The 19,900-nt window shown below is 38.1% G+C and overlaps 1 protein-coding gene across 23 annotated transcripts in view; it reads left to right on the top strand.

Annotated features, from left to right (window-relative positions):
- The window catches only part of BCAS3 (BCAS3 microtubule associated cell migration factor), a 363,020-nt gene that overhangs the window by 141,395 nt on the left and 201,725 nt on the right, over positions 1-19,900 (top strand). For all 23 annotated transcript variants that reach the window (XM_074594820.1, XM_074594824.1, XM_074594804.1 and 20 more), the window contains 3 exons: positions 5,655-5,779; positions 6,389-6,554; positions 7,709-7,809. In XM_074594820.1, the coding sequence (XP_074450921.1) occupies positions 5,655-5,779; positions 6,389-6,554; positions 7,709-7,809 (392 nt within the window). The remainder of the gene's footprint in view (positions 1-5,654; positions 5,780-6,388; positions 6,555-7,708; positions 7,810-19,900) is intronic.

Raw genomic sequence — 19,900 nt, 5'->3', positions numbered from 1 at the left:
TTAGGATACAGAGCTCTGAAGAGAATGGCGGAGGACAGCTGGTGAGGGCTGGGGGAGCTGCGCCAGAGACAGGAAAAGCAAAGGCACTAAATATGACACTAAAGGAAAGGTGAAGTTGCCTTATTCCTAGAGGATATCTGGTTACCAAAGTAGTCTTCCTAAGAACCGTTTCTAAATGTAGTTTACGATACACCTAAGTAGTTCGTCTGATGGTGATCTAAGAACTGAAAAGGCTCTGGAAGAAGAGTTTTGAAAGTGGATTGTCTTAGGAAATGGATGTTTCAGGCACCCCCTGCACGAAGCAGCAGAGACGCTTGTCAGCCAGAAATGATTTTAGATTGAGGCAAGATTAAAAGGCCTAGATTAAAGAGGGGAATATATGAAATAGACTCAAAAATTGTTGCCTGTCTTTCACAAGACTCTTTTGTGGTTTGTTTAATGCCAGTGCTAGCTCAAAAATATGGTCTTTACTAGCCTACAGAGAAATTAGGATAAAAAACATGCTTTGGGTGGGGGAAGAAATCATGTTTTTTCCATTAAGGTCTTAATGAGACCTAAAATTATGTAAACAAAATGAATGGAGATTTGACAGCTTACTGCCTGGCGAATAAAGGCGCCTACCATTTCTTTTCTTGCTTTTTCTTGCTTTATTCGTGATTTGACAACTAGAAACATGCCTTTGTTTTCTTGTCTTAGGCGCAATGATTAATTAAAATTTATGAACTTTGAGGCAGATACACTTTTTCAGTAATTTTATGTGTAATTGCAAATTTTATGCATTATTTTTCTGCTGATACATTTGTTAATGCTTATGTAGTCTAGAGAGATAAGACTTTTACCTTCAAAAATCATACGGATTTCTGTTTCCGTGGGTTTAGCTGTGGAGTTGTGAATAAGTGCTTTTGGCTTTATGAATCTGATGTATTTGAAGGCTATTCGTTAGGAATATAAATCCAGTGTGATTCTCAATCTTTGCAGACTCCTACTATTTGATTGACAATATTCGAATTTGTAAAGCAGTTCCTTCATAGCATATATATGCAATTTATGTATTTTTTTAAAGTCATATCACTTGTTTGACTATGAATGTAAAGACAAATTTAAGAGTCAGCAGTATTTTATGAGACATAAAGCCCTTTGAGGAACACTCCACAGCTGTACTGCGTAGCCCCTGGTTTTCGTAGTTGCTTACCGTTTTCAAAATATTTTAATAGTATTAATACTTATTCTTTCTTACATAAAGTAGAAAAATGAATAATAAAAAAAACTTAAACTAGTTAAAATATTGTCATTAGTTATAATTTTTTAAAGCACTAACACAATACATTCCCAGAGGTTATGGCAGAGTTTGATTCGTTACAAAGGTCAACAAGTGGTAGCACTGAATTGTTTCAGTAACTCTTAATCTTTTCTTATTGTGTTGTCAACATGAAAGAACTTGCATGCTATTGCTGAGTCTTCATTTCTTGTTAAGATCTGACAAAGCGATGTCTTAATTTTCCTTAGTTTGCTCTCATTGCTTTTTTTTACATTTCAATAGAAAATGCTCTTGTGTTTTTGATTGGACATGTATACATCTACGTCTCAGTGTTTCTGCATTTAAAATGCCAGTAATCCTCCAAAATTATGTTAGAGAAGTTAATTATTATCAATGCAGATTCCACCAAATATTGTGGTATTTAGCTGGATTTTGGGATTAACTTCAATTTAGTAGGTGACCGACATTGGCTTCAGCTGGGTTAGGTGAATGTCAGCCGTTGGTAACTGAAATGATGTGGACATGGTCTTCAGGTGAGACCCAGCTCTTATTAAATTTATAGCAGAACAAGAACTATGTCATTGAAAGGTTTTCTTATTACGACTGTACTCCTGCTGTAGGTTTCGGCACAGATACAGCTGGGATAAAAATACTGCTGTGCCTCATTGAATTCTTGCTGTAGTTACAGAGCAGTCGTAGACCCAGACAGGAAAAAGTGCACTGCCTTTTTGTGCTCTTTATGTCTTAAATATAGTGCCGTTGTTTCTAATGAGGAAGATTCAAATTATAAGGGGGAATGTTTGGGTCCCACTAGCTTCACTTTCTTGTTTGTAGTGTTGATTTCAAACAACCTGTACCTCTACCTGCATCGCAGCCCCGCTCAGTAAAAATACGGTACAGTTTTTTGAAAGTTAGTATATTGTGAAGATTCTTATAAATTAAATGTTTTTAAAAGTGAGGCCAAATGTGCCTTAATTTCAGTTCTTGGAATAATTTATGAAGTGCTGACAGGCTAAGAGCAAGTAAAGAGCAGGAGTTCATAGCAGAAACAAGTCATTCACCACCTTCCTTCAACATTATTGTTTTGTTATCATTTATAAAGCTGAGAGGGTGTTTGCATCTACATAATAATGAGGATTTATAGTTTTCAAGTTGTTAAAATATCAAAATGACGTGAAAATATATTTTTCTAATGGCATTACTGTTACTGAAAATAACTGGGCTTTTGAGGTTTACTGAAAGAAAGAAATTTGAGTTGGAATGTATTGATGAAAACTCGGGGATAAAGTAAAATGCTGGTAAAATGAAAGATTCCTTAGTTACAATAGTTTTCAGACATCAGTTTTTTCGAAATATGTCTAAACCAATATGATGCACTAGTCTTGTTGTTGTTGTTTGTCTTTATTTTTTAGCAGGACTAAATTTAACCACATGAGTAATTGTGTTTTACAAGGTCTGCTCTTTCTGTCTTCAAAACATCATTCTTGAAGGGAAAATGTTTTGGCAGTGAAACCAACACTTAAATGTATGCCTTGAAGATGTACATCTTAAAGACATGATGTAAATAGAACGTAGCTTAGAACATTTCCTCCAAGGTTGTTTGTAACTGTATTTGGTTGAGCATAGATCTTGAGACTAAGAGTGTGGAGAAGCCTGAAAAAATGTGTTGTTAGAATACTAGATTCCTTCCTGCTTAAAGGCTTGAAGAAATTGAAGTCAATTACGTCTCTGTAAACGTTTGCTTCAGTTTGTAGTTGAGAATAGCATTTGCTTCTAATTTTTTTTCCATTTTAAATTGTTTTAGTAACCTCAGATTACGTTGGGTAAAAATTCAGAATATTAAGATAGCGTAGAAAGATTCTTTTCTCAAGTATAAACTCGAGAAAGTGAATATGGCTGAGTCATATCTGTACTCCTAGTGTGCTTTGTATTGATTGATGGGTAACACTGTCCTGAACAATCTTGTTCTATATTAAAACCAATCATTCATTGATTGAAGTATAGATCAGTAAGTAACAAGACTAATTAGTGTCTAGATTTATATTTTATTTCTGAAAGAATATTAGTGTATGAATATTTGGAAGGTGCGAGCTAAAAATAGTTATCGATACACAGTTTGTTACAGAACTGGTTAAAAATACTGTTTCTGTGACAGATGAGTATTTCTAAGTGAAAGAAATATTTTTGAATTTTTCTGAGAAGGTAATAAATACTTAATACGTTAATATCACTTTAAATATTCTAATATGGATTGTGAAGTGCCACTGCAAGCAAGGTAATGTATTTATAGTCAGGAACTTTTTGGAACACAGATTTCTGACCCAGTAATCTGTAGCTGTAGTTTTAACCGTTGGATATTAAGTGCTTTGTGGTGGTTCAATATCAGTTACTGACTATAAACTGCAATTGCTCTTTTGGGACGTTCTAGCTTGTCCTGCATGCACGAGAGCTTCAGGAATGATCTAAGTCCATGAAAGTTTGTCTGAATCTTTCCATTGACTCTGGTCAGTGTGATGGAATTCCTTTTGAAAGGCCGTATTTCTTTTTTCTTCTTTTTTTCTTCTAAATTAAACGTATGCCCATAGACTTGCCATGGGTGTGATTTATGGCTGTGCCCCAAGTGCCTCTGTGCTTCAGTGAGTCCATCTGTAAAACTGGCAGAGTAATAGTGCACAAGGTGTTGGGAAGCTCAGATATACTTTCTGTAAATCCCTTTCAGAAACCTGGCTGAAAATACAGCGCGAGTGCAAACGGTTAGTCTTTTCTCCCATTTTCATAAATGACCTCATTTCCGGTACGCTACACAAAAAGTATTTGCTGCTTTAGGTGAGTTCAAGTTGAAGGCAATTTTAAATGTTTCAGCTTACATGACAGTAATGATGGAGGCTATATGTTTTTAACCGTATGCCATATTTTCCATGTGTCACTTGCTACAGCTAGTCCTTGCAAGGAAATTAAGTGAGATCAGTGCGAGTTTTGCCATTTATTTCAGCGAGATCAGGGCTGAGCTGCAAGGGACCAAGACACAGGTCTTTGGAGAGGTGCAGCCTCTGCAGCCAGGTGCGGGAGTCGTAGAGAAGTCCAGCTTGTAGAACAATTTTGGTTTAACTTGCTTTTCTTATGTTATTTTTACATTATGTTGATCCATAATGTGTTCCTGCTTTAATATCCCTATTGGTTCATTCTGTTGAACTGCTTTACCTGTATACAAGTAATTTGTCATTAACAAAACAAAGGGTAGTATGAGTTAAAGGCCATTATAATTATGCATAGTGTTTGAATTGCTTTCTGCTGTTTTAAAATATTTTTCTGCTGCTTAATTCCATCATAATACTTGCAATAATTCATTTGCACACACTGCCTTCTCAGAATTGAAGATCATTGCTTAAAAACGACCAAGTTAATGTGATGGTGTAATCATAGGCTGGTATAATGTGGTACAAGAAATTAATAGAAGAAAGAAGGGGAGGAGGGAGAGGTAGCAAGAGAAAGGAGCAGTGAAATAGAGTAGGGAGGGAAATCTAAAATAATGAAATTTCCAATTAAAAAGACTGGAAAAAAGGGAACATGGAGAGGGAGGGATCCTGCGTGAACTTCTCAAACAGCTTTCCTCTTCAGGAAAGAGTGAAATCCTGCTTTAATGAATTGAGGAAATTGGCAATGCTCTGAAAACAGTTTTGAGTTTATACAAGGCGTAATGTTAGATATCTTAAGATTCCTGTAAGGAGGAAAACTAAATGATGTTTCCATGAAACATAATCATAAACCACTATCTGCTACATGCACATTGGGGTGTATCTTAGTCTCTTCTTACATGATATAGTTGCTGATTTGTTTTAACACGTAGCTCATGAGTGTATGCATTGTTTCCCTTTCCTTGTTTCCTCCGCATGTTGTTCCCTCTTACCCTTTGCCCATGTCACATCCATCCTAATGGTTTCAATGGCCTCAGGACTGTGCCGAGTTACCACTGACCAGCAGTCAAAGTTACCGTTATTTGGAACTTTCTTTTGAAAATGCAAGAAAATGTCAACCACCTAGAACGACTGACCCAGACTCTGTATTTTCATTCCCAAAGGACTTATGATTATAAATGTTTGTATTCACTTCAGAAGTTGTTTCTATTGAATGCAAATATTCAGTATTAGGTCTTCTAAACAGTCCATCTGATTCTGTTATGAGCCAGTGCTGTTCTTCAAGTTAATGAGTTCAGTGATCAAGGGGAATTTGGGACCTATTATCGAGAAACACTAAGCATCTGCAAATCCTGCTAATTCTTATGGGAACTACAGATACTCGCCACTTCTGAATCAATATCTTAGAATGACTATTAAGCAAGGGGCAGCGAATTTTTTGAGAACTAACTTTCATAATTTTATCTTGTTCTTTCTTCAAGCAAATCCAAACCAGCTCCACAGATTTCACCCAGTAAGTCTGTGGGAGGAGAGTTTTGTGTCGCTGCAGTCTTTGGATCATCAAGGTCGTGGTTTGCAAACAATCCTGGTCTGAAAAGAGAAAAAGGTTGGTATATTACAAAAATAGGACTTGCATTTAAATTTAAATTCTCTATTTTATTTTCTCATTTTGTGATAACTTCTGAGCAGTTGGTGCTCATCTGTAGATTTTGTTCCTTAAACACAGTGACAATGGAGATTTTGGGGAATGTGGTTTGGATGCTTTTGGTAAAATTGAGAAGAAATTTTAATTAGTGAAATAAATCATTGATCTTTTATTTTGATATAATGACAGAAAACAAACTTGGATAGTTCAATCCAAAGATACTGTGTGAAGTGTCACTGAAAAAGCTGTGAGGTAAAGGTGAGACACTTTGCTAAAGCAAATGTACAGACGTATGTTTGGCAATGTGCGATGTGTGTAACTGAACACACCTTGGTGAGAAACTCTGTTCCACCTTTTCTTATATGCGATGTTTGTATTTTTTGGAAACAAGGAGAAAATTGTGTGCTTTGTACTATTTTTTTTGTCTCTCCAGCCTTTTCACTTCTAATTCACATTTTTGACTGCAAGCATATAAAAGCCAGAGACTTAAAAGTAGTCTTCTATTTCTGTAAGCATTTTTCTGTTTCTGCTGGGCTATTGCAGTAAGTTTTTCTTTCTTCTTGCAAACAGATCAATCAAAACAGTTTGTAGTGGAATCGTTGTATATCATCAGTTGCTACGGTAGCCTGGTGGAACACGTATTGGAACCGCGTCCGCTCAGCACTGCTCCGAAGATCAGTGATGACACACCTTTGGAAATGCTGACATGCCCAAGAGCCAGCTGGACTTTGGTTAGGTAACTCATTCCTCTTTCTTTTTGTCCAGGAAACGATCGTGAGGTTTGGGTTTTGGGTTTGTTTTTTTTTTTTTTTGGAAGGGGTAAATAATATGCATCATGATTTTCGCCCATATTTTTATCGTAGAATTTTTCATTGAAAGAGAGGACTCTGGATAGCAAATTCAAGCCTACCTTTTCATATAGTTGTGTTAGTGCTCATGTGCTTGACTACTTCTGTAGGTGTGGAGCTACATGGACATGTTAATGGATCAATAGAGATCCTTATCAATTAGTGATTTTAAATGAACAGATTGTAAGTTAGCTTTTTATATAAGGGCTAGAAACAATTATTTTAATAGTGTTAAAGTACAGAATTCTGCCATGGGACATGAGTGAGATTTCCATGATGAAGCATTGCAAAGAATTAGGCGAGTTATCCTGTAAGTAGCTGAAGGTAGCATTTCTTAAGACAGTTGAAGACATTATTCCTGACAGGTGGAAGAAAGTAAACAAAAATTGATGAGAAAGTGTTGTCAGTGCTTTTGACGTTTTAAAATATTTTTCTATCGATTTTTCTTGTCTCCTATATTCCTTAGTGCTGCTTATGGCTGGACTAGATTGATCAATACTTGATTTACCAAGCTATTTGGGAATGGCCCACCCTAATTAAAATTACAACACAGACTTCTAGACCATTATTGTTGAAATGAGTAGGTTGTAATGGAATTGAAAATTCTAATTGGATCAATAGTCCATAACTTTACACAGCTTTATTTTCACAGTTTGTAAATGCTCAATGACTTTACAGTATCGAAGCAATGCTAGTTAACAGAACAAAAAAGTTCCCCAGTTCCCGTTGTGTGTTTGTATAACGTCAGCATGACATACAATGGTCCTAAACGAATTTACCAACTTAATCTAAACCGCCTTCATCATTTTTTTTGCGCAATCCATGCTGCAGTCAACAAACAAGTATTGTCTTTGCCTCGCAATCTGCGCGATTTGGTCCTGCTGCTCGACTGCCTGTGGTGTATTGCAGTGTTTGAACAAGCTAATTTAAATAATTACAAACATTTTGTGAGCTTGTATAGATAATTACATGTGATGACAGAAACACTGATTTACATTCTCTGTATTAGCTTAAATATTAATAGTCTTGTGTTTTACCTCAGAACTCCTCAGTGGAATGAACTCCAACCACCATTTAATGCAAACCATCCACTGCTGCTGGCTGCAGACGCCGTACAGTACTACCAGTATCTTCTTGCTGGCTGTAAGTAGCTGACAACTTTTTGTCTTGTCTTCTGTGCACGTTTTAGACTGAGTGTGACTTTTTCTAAGTTGTTTTTTCAACCTGTTTTTTCAATTCCAGTACGCGTTCTACCTCAGAATAGGGCTTCATGTAACCAACTATATTAGTAATGGTAGAGTAGCGAATGTTGTTTCTTTGATATGAATCGAAGTTGCGAGGCTATCATACAGCCAAATCCTGAGTGCTTGGCAGGCCTTGCAAGTGTGACCCACTAGATCCCCTGAAGTCTTCAGGCTTTCTTCACTTGATTTCTTCTCATGCTTTTAGCCATTTCCTCTCGTGAATTCAATACTCAGTGACAAACGAGTGCATCTGCATTTTTCCTCTCCCCTGGAACTCCTGATTGCTGGGCTGCTTCCAGCCAGAGTCGCAGACAGCTGCTTCCCTCGGGAGCCTTGGCATTGCTTCCAGGGACGGCTGCCCACCTGCCTTGTCCTGCCTCTTATCCAGCCACATCGTTCCCAGGGAGCCGGTATGCATGGCATTGCATGTTCCAAAATATTCATATATCTATAGCTATACATATATGGCACATGTATATTTTATATATATGTCTATATATAAAAACCCATGTATTTTTTGTTGTTTTTATAGATAAATGAGTATTTATATTATTTTTTATTTTGACAATTCAAAAGAGAGAAGAATTGTTAGAATTACTAACAGTGAGTAGCAAGTCTCTCTTTTCTATCTAGGGTGTAGTCGAGATCAAAGTGATAAAACAGTCAAAGTTTCACAAGGGAACACCTCTTGGCATATGTAAAGGTACTCATGGGGGAACTAGACCCTCTGCACATTTGTCAGTGCAGCTAACGCCAGCATGTTCTGTGACACAGGCATTTTAAAATGCAGAAAGTGGCCATCTGGGCCAAAAGGCAGTCTGTCTGAATGTGACTGGTAAAAGCGACATTGGCGCCAGATTCGATCTGTTGCTGCTACCTGTCCATCTGTTGCATGTGCTGAGAGCTCAAAATGTTGTGGGAGCCTACAGGGTTAGCGTCTTCCTTTTTCCATGCTGCATAGAAAAAGGAAGGAAACTCAAAAGGTAGAAAAGAATTTGAAAAAGTAATTAATACTACACTGTGTTAGATGTGCCTTATGGTTAGAAGTTTTTGCTGGATTCCTGTGTTATTTTACTTTCACTTACAGGTGCATAAGTGTTCTGCTTTGAGATAAAAGTTTCTTGCAAGGATGTATTTTGGTTGTATAATATTTTACTATAGAAGTACAGATCACTATTTTCAACTGTTTTCAAATTAGTACGTCTAGAATTAGGTGTGCAAGCCTATACTTAAATTTTCCTATAAATATTTTGAAGCATTGAGTACAATCAGGTGAACAAATATATTTGTAATTTCTATCAAAGCCTTTAATAGATGCTATTAACTATAGAGCATAGGTCTAATTTCATATTGTGGTTTAAGGTAACTGCTGCCACATAGTCTGCTTATGTTGCTGATAATTCATTTTGATATTTGTATTTTTATCCATTGTTTGCGCACCACTTGCTGATGGTGACATTAAATAACTTCTATGGTAAGGAGGTAAAAAAGGCAAACAGGCTGATGCACAGAAACTGCAGTGTTTCAATAAGTCATGTTTAATTAGATAGCTTGCCAGTTTGGGCCGGATTTCTTCCCCCTTCTCACTCTCCCCACATTCTCATCTCTAGTTCTATATGTGTTTATCATATGTATTGGTTTCAGCTGTTTCCCCTGCATACTATCAAGTGTATAAATATAGAAAATATTCTATGTAGTGTGCAGTTGTTGCAGTGTGAGTCCAAGAGCGCAGAATGCTGTCTGGAGAATTTTGGACACTTTGTAAAAGTAGTTTGTCTACATCTTAGTTTATTTTGAAATTAAAGCAATGTATTGCATAGATACAGTCTCAACAAAAACCTTTCTGTGAGCGTCGATGCTTATATACACAGATCACATTTATCCCACATACTGAAATCATGGGTGGATGTAGTATTTCACTCTGTATTTCCTTAACAGCTCAAAAACCGTGCATTTCACATGTTTTTGTATGGGAAACTTTAAAGGAAGAAGAATGAGTGGTAGATAAATTCCAACAAAATAATGAATTTGTATTATTTGAATTACGGTGAAGAATTTTAATTCAGGTTTTAATTCACAAAATAGGAATTCATTAAGATGGCTGTGGAATGAAAGAAAAATAGAATAGTAAACACTAAAGACAAGGAATCTAGAGAACATAGTGCCTGGCATTAACAGAGAAATTTGTGTGTATCTGATCTTCTTTGAAGTTTTATTTGTCTTCTGGATTTATGCTATCTGAGGCTACTCAATGAAGAGTCTGAAAAATGGAGTCAAACCAGGATTCACACAAAAGAGTCCAAGACACCTGTTAGCTTTCCCCCTGTTACATCCACGCTAAACCGGAGTTATCTGGCTCTGCTTACCTGCAGCAATCTAATGGGTTGACATTAGCTGAAGCCTGTGGTTTGATGTGCTATCGCTTCCGTCAGTAAGTTTAATTGCCAGCAAATGGCTAAATAGGGGTTTAGGGTGAATGTTACATCTGTCTGCCACGTTAGTGGTAAGAGGAGTTCTGGCGCCGTTTCAGGGTCACTATTTGTATCTGTCTATCAGAGGTAGAATACAGCAGTTTCTCTCAGTTTCTGTATAGCATTTCTGCCAATTGTTTGGCTCCATTAAGTGTGCAGGGGAAATAAAAGCCTGAATGACCAAGTCACAAGGGGGTATGGATAGACCCTTTCTTTGTCCACACTCAGAACATTGCATTAGGTCTCATTATCCATTTATAATAAGTGACCTTTGCCCCCTGGGTCATTGAAAAATACTCAGTGTGCTTTTTAGCACAGAGTACCTCTGTCAGCAGACGGGCAGAACAATGAAACGTCTGGCGGTCTGGTTGGAGGGCTGTACTGTGCGCGGTTTCATAAATATGCAGCTTGATGCCAAAACACAAGACCAAAATCTTCCTTAGTCTCTGAAAAGTATAAAGTAGGCCAATGAGTTCTTGTGATAAAAAGAGAATATTCTAAAAATACTGCATTTAGTTACTTAACGCATAGTTCCGCTTTTAATATTTTTAAAGGATCTTGGTTTATTCACAGCTAATAAGGAAGTAACAAGGAGCCATTGTTTGAAGAAATATTTTGTACAACAAGTGTCCAAGACCTTTATCCCAAGGGTATTTGTAAGTGGATTAGCACAGCTGTTTCATTGCTTTGAGGTCATCTGTGACATCTGCTGCAGAAACCTGGATCAGAGTATGCAGCTCGTGTCTACCTGAGCGCTTTATCACGGCCACGGCTGGCGCAGAGGTGAGGCAGTGGGCAGCGAGAGATTTGGACCTTTCCTTAAATTCATGGCTTGAAAGTGAATGTGCATGTTAAATTCCACAACCTGCTGTCCTGCAGGAAGTGTCGGTATCCTGCTCCTGACTGTTTCAGCCTTTTTGCAGTTGGTCAGAGTAAAAATAGCCAGTCCTGAGAATCTCCTCGCCTTCTGACAGAGCTGATTTCAGAGTTACTTCTGTTTTCATCAGAGTTCATCCTGCAAAGCCCCGGCTGCATTACAGTCCTCAGGTCTTCAGTGCTGGGTGTTAGGTGCTAGATGTTTCTCTCCTAGCCTTCTCAGGTTTAACACATAATATTTTACCTTATTTGTGCCACTAGTATTCCCTCTATTTGCCTGTGTTCTGAGCAATTTTTAAATCTAATGGCAATAGAGGAAGGAAATGTAGTCGCATTTTATTCTTCATAGGTGTTTTTCCTATAACGTAAATATCATCACCTGCTCTAGGCAGACTGCCATAGCAGACATGACAACAGGAGGAGAGCTGCGCGAGGCACTGCGTACGTAGGAGGGTTTCTGGTGTCCACAGGAACTTGCAGTGTAAAGGACTTGGCTTTCTTCAGAGATTTGCCAAGATTCGTCATTATATATTCTTGCAGTACTACTCAGGAATTAACACGCTTCTTGTAGTATAAGCTCTTGAGGCATGCTGTTAAGATGTGCTTTTCGTGTCCGTGGCACGAAATCAGCTGTTTGTGATCAGGATTTTTCTAATGAACACTTTTCTCTCTATTACCATATTACCACAGCCCAAAATCTTCCATATTTGACTTAACCTGTGTTTCCTTTATCTGACTTCTGTACCTTCCATTTTTGCGTGTTTGAATTCATACAGACATGTGCATGGTACAGAATGAAATTGCTTGAGAATAGGTAACTTTGCACGCAGAAAGTCTTAACATCCTCATGTCATAAGTCTTATTTCCTTTCTTCCTTACCCCTCCTCTTTGAATTTACTTTTTCATTGCACTGGAGGATGGACTGTAGTTGAGATATCTGAAATGTGGACAATTAACACATTTATGAAAAAAACCTTGAAATCTGACCAAAACCAGCCCCAAAAAGGTATTGAATAAAATGAGATAGGATTTCTCTCCTCTCCCTCTGGGAAGGGCACCTTCACATTCCAGGCAAGAGTTTTGGCTCATCAGGACCATTTTATGGAGACGACCTGCAGTTGTCAGAAGCAGGCCAATGACAAGAATTAATATATTAACTGGTATGCAGTACTCTTTGACAAATTGCTTACTAAATACATCAAAATTGATTGGACATTCTGGGTTTAAATTGACAAATGACTGCATTAGGGGAAGGAGGGAAATCCATTAATTACAGCTGCCCTCAACCATAGGAAATGTAATCGTATAAATATAGATTTTGTTAAAACAAAAGTCTCTACTTTACTCTAGTGTTGCTGGTAAGTGTACTTGCACCTCTTTGCTATTAAACCTCCAATAGGAGGTTTTGAAGACAGATCTTTGCAATTGGCTTTTAAATAATCAAAGACCATTTCTGTTGTGTTAAAAGGAATGATGCAGTGTTTCTTTATCCCACTCTGACCGCTTCTGGAAATTGTTTCTCTCTCAGAAAAATGGACACGTAGCTGAGGCTTCTGCTGTCTCATTAATTGTTTATTCTAAATGCAGTGTAATTCCTGTTCCACCATGGTGGGTTTCAAACCAGGGCTGTGTAATTCTCGTTCTTTGTTCCTGTACTGGTCTCCAAGTAATACTCGCAGAGCTGTTACTTATTTCTGAGTAAGAATTTGCACTTGAGTTAGGCTTGAAGACAGAATCAGTTATAGACTTTGTTAAGGGATTCTTGGAAAGATGAAGGTCTGTATTTATAGCTGCCTTTGACTTTTGGCTGTTACAACGGATTTTAATTTCTGGACCAACTGTTGTACATATCTCGCATTTTACTGAAAATGGCTTTCATTAGAAGTCAAACTTAGTAACTATTCATTGTCTTCAAAGGGAGGGGGTTAGCCTCTCCTCACTGTTTGTTTGGGCTAAATGATGACACAATTTATACAGATAATCTCTGTAACTCTGACATCATGTTTGCACTTCCTGCTCCCTCTAATGAAAGCTCTGCACCCTGAGCGAGACTTTTGTCTCTAAGCAACATTGCGGTTCTTTATGGCCTAGTTTATATTCCTCTCATACGTTCCATTGATGGAAATAAAAATTCCATACATAGAGATGGTGACTATTGTGCAGCGGAAAGCAGGACTGAGAGTAAGAGTGGAGAGTGTACTAAATAACTCTGTGAACATGTGCTATGAAGACAGATGTGTGAAAAACAAGCTGCGATGCATGTAACCATAGCCGAGCTGCGCCATAGGAGTTACGCCGAGCGGACGCAGTGAGGAATCTGGTCATTCTGGTCTGTAGGCCTTTTTCTGTGCGCAGCAGAGCGTGGTGGTGGTCTGGTAATAGGCTAATGAACTGGGACTGATAATTATATTTAGTGTTCTACCACTTCTCAGCCTTCTACCTCTATTTTTCTTCTTGCAGTCTTTTGTGTGGGCATATTTAATACTGCATGCTTTCTTTCTCACTAACATGAAAGAATATGTGTTATGGTACATACCCCACAATATACAGAACTATAGTGTGTGCGTATGAAGCATGTCGTGTGAGGCAAGAGCTGTATCTTGCTATGTGTATGTTCAATGTCTATCACAACGGAGCTCGGTTTCAAATAATAAAACTGATCAAAACCAGAGCCCGTCCTGTAACAACAATTACGCTATCGTGTAGTTACGAGGTGTTCAAAGCCTTTTTGCTCTGTTTCTGTGACATCTCTGCATGGCTGCAGTCAGACGCGAGTTTGGAGTGGTTTCAGCGGTTGGTTCTCTCAGCTGCCCAGGCCTGTGGCTCTGCTGGGCTTTACTGGTTCTGCAGCAGCACTGGTAGCACTTCAGAGCGAAGGTGGCCAGTTTAGCATAATCCGGCGCTGAAGGCTATCTAAACAAAGCTCTCTGACCTTGCCCTGAAGTGGGTGAAGCCCACTTGAGTTTATATGAGCTGCCGTGAAGTCTGGAGGGGAGCTGGAGCAAGCGATGGTGTGTGGGTTAACATTTTAATGTGCCATTTTTATGTACTGATCCTGTGAACGTTGCCAAAACTACTGGCCTTTCAGCTGTACCAGTGCACCACAGACGAGGGCTGTTCCACAAAATTCTGTCAATTGAGTCTTACGGGCTTAAAACCGCAGCAAAGTACAGACCATTCATGAAAAGTGGGAGTGCAGGAGCCGGGCTTTGCAGAGCTGCAGGCGATCTGCAGGATGTTACACGGGGCGTCTTCACCTCCACTGAGCGGGTGGAAACCCAGCCTTTTGGGAGAGTGAGAGAGTCCCTGGTCACAGGACGTGCTACATTTCAATGATTCTGCCAGGTTTTTCCCTCTGTTCTCAGCAAGGGTATTGCAGCTGACCCTGTGGTAGTTGTTAGCACGATACACTGAAAGATGGAAAACTGCGTTGTGTTGTTATTTTGGTATTTTATGTACAACCAGCACGCAGCTGAGACTTCATCTTCTTATTTGGGTACATATTGTTAACTTTATTATCCAGATGGGAAATTTTTAAAACATTTTCTAGATTCTCAGTTTGCCATTATTTTTCTTTCTACTTGAAATTGCCTTTAGCTAGTGTATCATTTTCAAGAAATTTTACTTTGTTATTGCTATGTAATAAAAGAATGCAACATACTTTTTAAAAGATCTTCCTGGATCTCCACATCAGTAGTTTCAAAGGAGCTGTGCAAATGTCCTTTAAAAATCCAGATCCTTGGGGAATAATTTATAACTCCTAGAAATTTTCAGGAGGACTTCTTTATACAGAAAAACGAGTTTCAGAATTTCAGAGAATTAGTTCTTAAGTGTTTATCTTGACTCAGGTATTCTTGCTAAATATTACGTGAAAATATGAGTGTGTGTATATATATATGAAAATGTAAGGGATCCGGGTAAAATATGTTGTAGAAGAATTTGGGCAATGTAAAAAATATTTCATATTTGTAATTTTTTACTATGTTTAAAACTGCAGCAGATCATAATCATGTATATATTTTTATAGAGAGATAAATTAAATAAATATTCTATGACGACGGTTAAAAAATTTCAAGTCAAACTGATTCCAAGCGTGCATTTCTCTTACAAAATTGTTACATGTATTTGAGGTTTTCTGGCATTAGTCACAAACAGTGAAAATGGAATTTTCAGGTTTGCTTCTTGCACTTGGAGGCATAACAGATTGCAAGCTAATCTGGATCACCTTCCCGTTCCAGAAAAGATGTTTCTAATGAAATTGTAGTTCATGGTCTTTTTTAAGAGAAAACTAAGTTTCCCTAAAACTGTAACTTGCACTTCCTGCTCCCTACAGGAAACAGGATTAAGTGGTAAAGGGAAGCAAATTTAATTTCTGACTGAGCATAGGACTGGTTGGGGTAAACAGGAACAGGGCAGATGTCATTTCGTAAAAGTGCTGCATCAGTGCATATGAGCAAATGAGTAAATCATGCTACGTTCTTCTGCCATAATAACAAGTAATATAGATGAGATGGATAAAAAATTAACTCTGCAAGGTGCATTGGGTGCTGCCAATGTATGTTAAGTTTTTGATGCATACATACACTTGACTTGGCTTCATCAGATTACTGAGTACTTGCCCATCTTAATCCATATTTTATAAACTAAACGCTGGAAACAGCACTGCATATAGGAATTAAAATACTTTCAGATGTGTACAAACAACAATAATGAATAAGGGCACATGCTGAAACAGTTCTTTAGTATTCTTACATGGTCATCTGGAACTTCTTAGAGAGGGGTCCATCAACACGAAGGGGTCAGTTTTCAAAGCAGTGTACAGGGATTTAGCCGCGCGACTCCTATTGACGTTAATGGGAGTCAAACGGGTAAATCCCCACGCACCGCTTTGAAAATTTACTACTAAGCCTCTTGACTTCTCACTACATACTTTGATTGTAACAGTAATCCATGGTTAACATAATTTTCCCGACAATAATGTCAAACATACTTTTGAAGTCAGTGAATTATAGAAATAGTTACCTCTTCCATAATTCTTTAAAGATGGCCATCAGATGGATTTCACCATAGGTTCATGCAGTTGAAATTATTCTTTAACGCAGGAAAGAATATATATGTTATCCTTTGGTACAGAACCGATAGTCTGCTCACAGTCTGAGCATTTCAAGTGTTGAGCAGCCTTAAGATGCTCCGTACTGTGAGTAATATCAGGTAGCTCTGCCCAGCTTTAAATGTTCATTTTACTTGGCTGGTTTCCTATGGGAACTTTAGAGATGGAAGCCGGAGTTAAGCACAGGGAGCATTTACCTGTCTTGCAGGGAAACCAGGAGTAACGGTGGAGCCTTTTCCTTTTAGGGGAAAAACCAAAAAAAACAGTCAGGCTGTTGGCTATCAAACCAGTGTAAAGTAACGAGCAAGCAAAGCAGTCAGCAAAGCTGGGGAAAATCTAAGGAGAATTCATATCCTGATTACAGACCTACCTATTCCTTTAAGATTAAAGTGCTGATACAAAGAATGGATGGTCTATAAAGCACCTAATAAATTGTGGGCAATACACAAGTAATGAACGAATAAATGTATAAATCAATCGGTGGTGTGAAGTAACTGTTAGGCTAGCTAAAATTCTGGTTTACTGGGGTTTTTTTAGCTTAATTTCATGATGTTATGCATACAAGAATCTCAGAAAATCCTAACGGGGAAAAAATGAGTGGGGAGAAATTTGGGGTGAAAGAGGAAATTTTAATTTGCATGGCATGGCCCCGCAGAAGTTTACAAGCTGAAAAACGCATTAAAACCAGAACTTTGTTCAGCAACATATAGCCACAAGTAAAAATACATAGAGCATATCGCCAAACTACAGTTTATTTTAAACATGGCTGTAAGCATTCTGTCTAAAATCTGGTCTTCACGTTCCTGTCGAGCTTGAGCAGAGGCAGAGCCAGCGGGCGCAGAGCTGTGGGCTGCGAGAGAAGGTCTGGGAACAGGCGGGCAGTAAAACTCGCCAAGCAGTTGTTGGACTGGGAACTACACGGACTGTGGGATGCCGAGGCCAACCTCTGACGAAGTGAGATCACATCTATAAGAGGGAAAAAAGGTGAAGCTGTTGAATTGGAGGTGGCTGCGTGTAGACCTAAACCAGAACTGTCACATCCTCCTTGTCAGAGGTAACACGCTGTGACTAATGAGCTGGTAGTTCCAGAAGTTAGCGTAATGTAAATCATTCAAATTGTGAAGCTTAATTTCAAGAGAAGTACTCCTGAAGCTTGTTGACAAGCACGTGATTACCTCAGGTCTCTAAACCACCTATGATCATTTTAGATATAACTTAGGAACCACAGAAAAAGCATCAAAATCGGATGCTAATGTGTGATTTGTGTGGAAGTAAGGGATATGTAATTTTTATTCTGCAAACCTGTTTGCCATGGGCATCGTAGAGACTGCATGTGGACACAGGACAGACGTCAGAGTCAATGAATTAGTAAACAATACATTGTTTCTGTTTCTACTACATTTTAGAATCTTATTTCAAATTATAAATTTTGTGTAGTCACTTGAAATACAGGAAAGTTTTCTGGGTGTCTGCAGGCATGTGTATGGCAGGCAGCACAGAACAAATAGCCTTTATAGTCTGCAAATGCCTTTGTTTGCTCTTAATTTGGACAAACATACATCCCTTGGAGAAGAGCACATTGGGAATTTCATATCAATTAAATTGAATTGTGTAAAGCTTATTTATATAAATGAGAAAATTAAAACCTTTTGGTTCAAGAAGTACACAGAACTAAGTAAAACTAATGATTTATTGTTCACAAATTAAAACCATAAGTGCGCACGCTGCAATTGAGCTGTAGTGTTTCTTTGTTCCAACACTTGTATGCTGCTGAGAGATGACAATTTATAATCTTTGAATGAATAAAGATTTGTCTTAGGTCTAGGTATTTATTGTCTAATTAGGCCATCTATGAACAGAACCACTGTTTGTTAATTCCAGTATTCGTCAAGCATGTGTATTTGTCTAGGTCTTGCTCACATGTCAGGAGTGCCTATGCAAATTATTTGAGGTTATTAAAAATTGTTTGTTTTCTTTATTTGTCACTATGATGGCAAAATTTCAAAACAATGGGGTTTTTTTTCATACTTAATCATTGTGTGAATCAGGTCCTGGGGTTCCAGAGGAATATCAGCTCATCTGTATTTCAGCTTTTGGTTTGGCTTGTGTTGAAACTTTTTTCTCCGCAGTCACTTCTGTGCAGTTTTCCTGGCGCTAACAATTATCACACAAATGACTAAATTTGTAATGTGGTTCTTTTCAGACCCTTGCCTTTAATAATCTTTCTTCAATGTAGTAGCGAGATTAATATTGTAATGCAGGAAGGGAGTCCGTAAACTTTCAAAATGTACCGTAGATTATGGGTAAGCACCTGCACCTTTGATTTTGAGGGTAGAAAATGAGATGACAGTGTTCAAGTCATGAAGGAAGATGAACAACAAGAGTTTTCACCGAGATTCTGTTTTTCCTTAGTTAACTGCCGAGTGGTTCAGTAGAGCTAGTCAGGATGGAGGGACAGGACTATATTCCAGATGTAGAGTTGGTGCAGATCACTTTTCACTTAAAGGAGGACAGAGGGTAAAAGTGCTACTATTATTTTTGAGCCGCTCAAAGATGTTTTTTGCCCCTTGCCAAATATTTGTGGCAAAGCTCTGATTTTTGTTATAGGTAGCACTCCAGTTTTTAAAAGGTGACACTGAATGGAGTTTTTTGCATTTATAAGTGGACTTTAGGAAATCATGCCCTGTTACACTGCATAAACAGAAGTTGTGTGTTCCAGTTCTCACCTTCGATTTTTAATTAACGCTCATTTTCTTTCTACTTTTTCACTCCATGGTTAATTGTACGAATTTCCGCGTGCTTGTATTTCTATATTAAACAAACTCAGTTGCGTTCTGATATTTGATATATGTTTGTTCCAGAAATTGCTGCAAAGTTTTTGAAGAATTTGAATTTTATTATTTGCCATCCTGCATTATAGGGACATTCTTTGGAAATAAAAAAACCCCTCTGTGTTCTTGCATAAGAATAGCTTCACTGATGTGTAAGAGGCTGCCTAATTTCCAGCTTGAATTCAGATTTTCAAAGAATTAAGCTGGAAGATAAAAGATTACTTTAGAGCTCAAATTCCTGGAAATGTCCCTCTGGGCTTAAATTAATCTCATCTTGGAACTTGATACCAGTGCAAAGAGGTGTGTGACCCAGAAATGAAGAAAGAATCGGTTTTAAATTTTTAGAATGTATTTGTTGCTATAAAGTCGAGGCCATTTTTAACTTGAAAAAAACCGACCATAGGTATATCTGTAATAAGCAGAACAGCGATGGCAAATCTCCAGCCAGGATCACTTGTTTTAGAAGGCCCTGTCTCACAAACCAGTGGGTGCTCCCAGTCCGGGCGGTGGGAGTGGAGCTAGCTTGGCCTGGGCTAAGGCTGGGACCGTCGTTACGGGATCCCGCTATCAAAACCAGACTCTCTTTAAATGCCTGCTTTTGTGATAGGTGTGGTACATAAATGCTATTTTATTAAATAGCAAAATAAATTACTGAGGTTTGACCTCAGCGAAGGCTTTATCACTGTTGCCCTGCTGGTGAAC

Source organism: Larus michahellis, chromosome 7 (genome assembly GCF_964199755.1).
Source record: "Larus michahellis chromosome 7, bLarMic1.1, whole genome shotgun sequence".
Classification (NCBI taxonomy): Eukaryota; Metazoa; Chordata; class Aves; order Charadriiformes; family Laridae; genus Larus; species Larus michahellis.
Note: the sequence above shows the minus strand (reverse complement) of the source record. Positions and strands in the feature narration are given on the sequence as shown.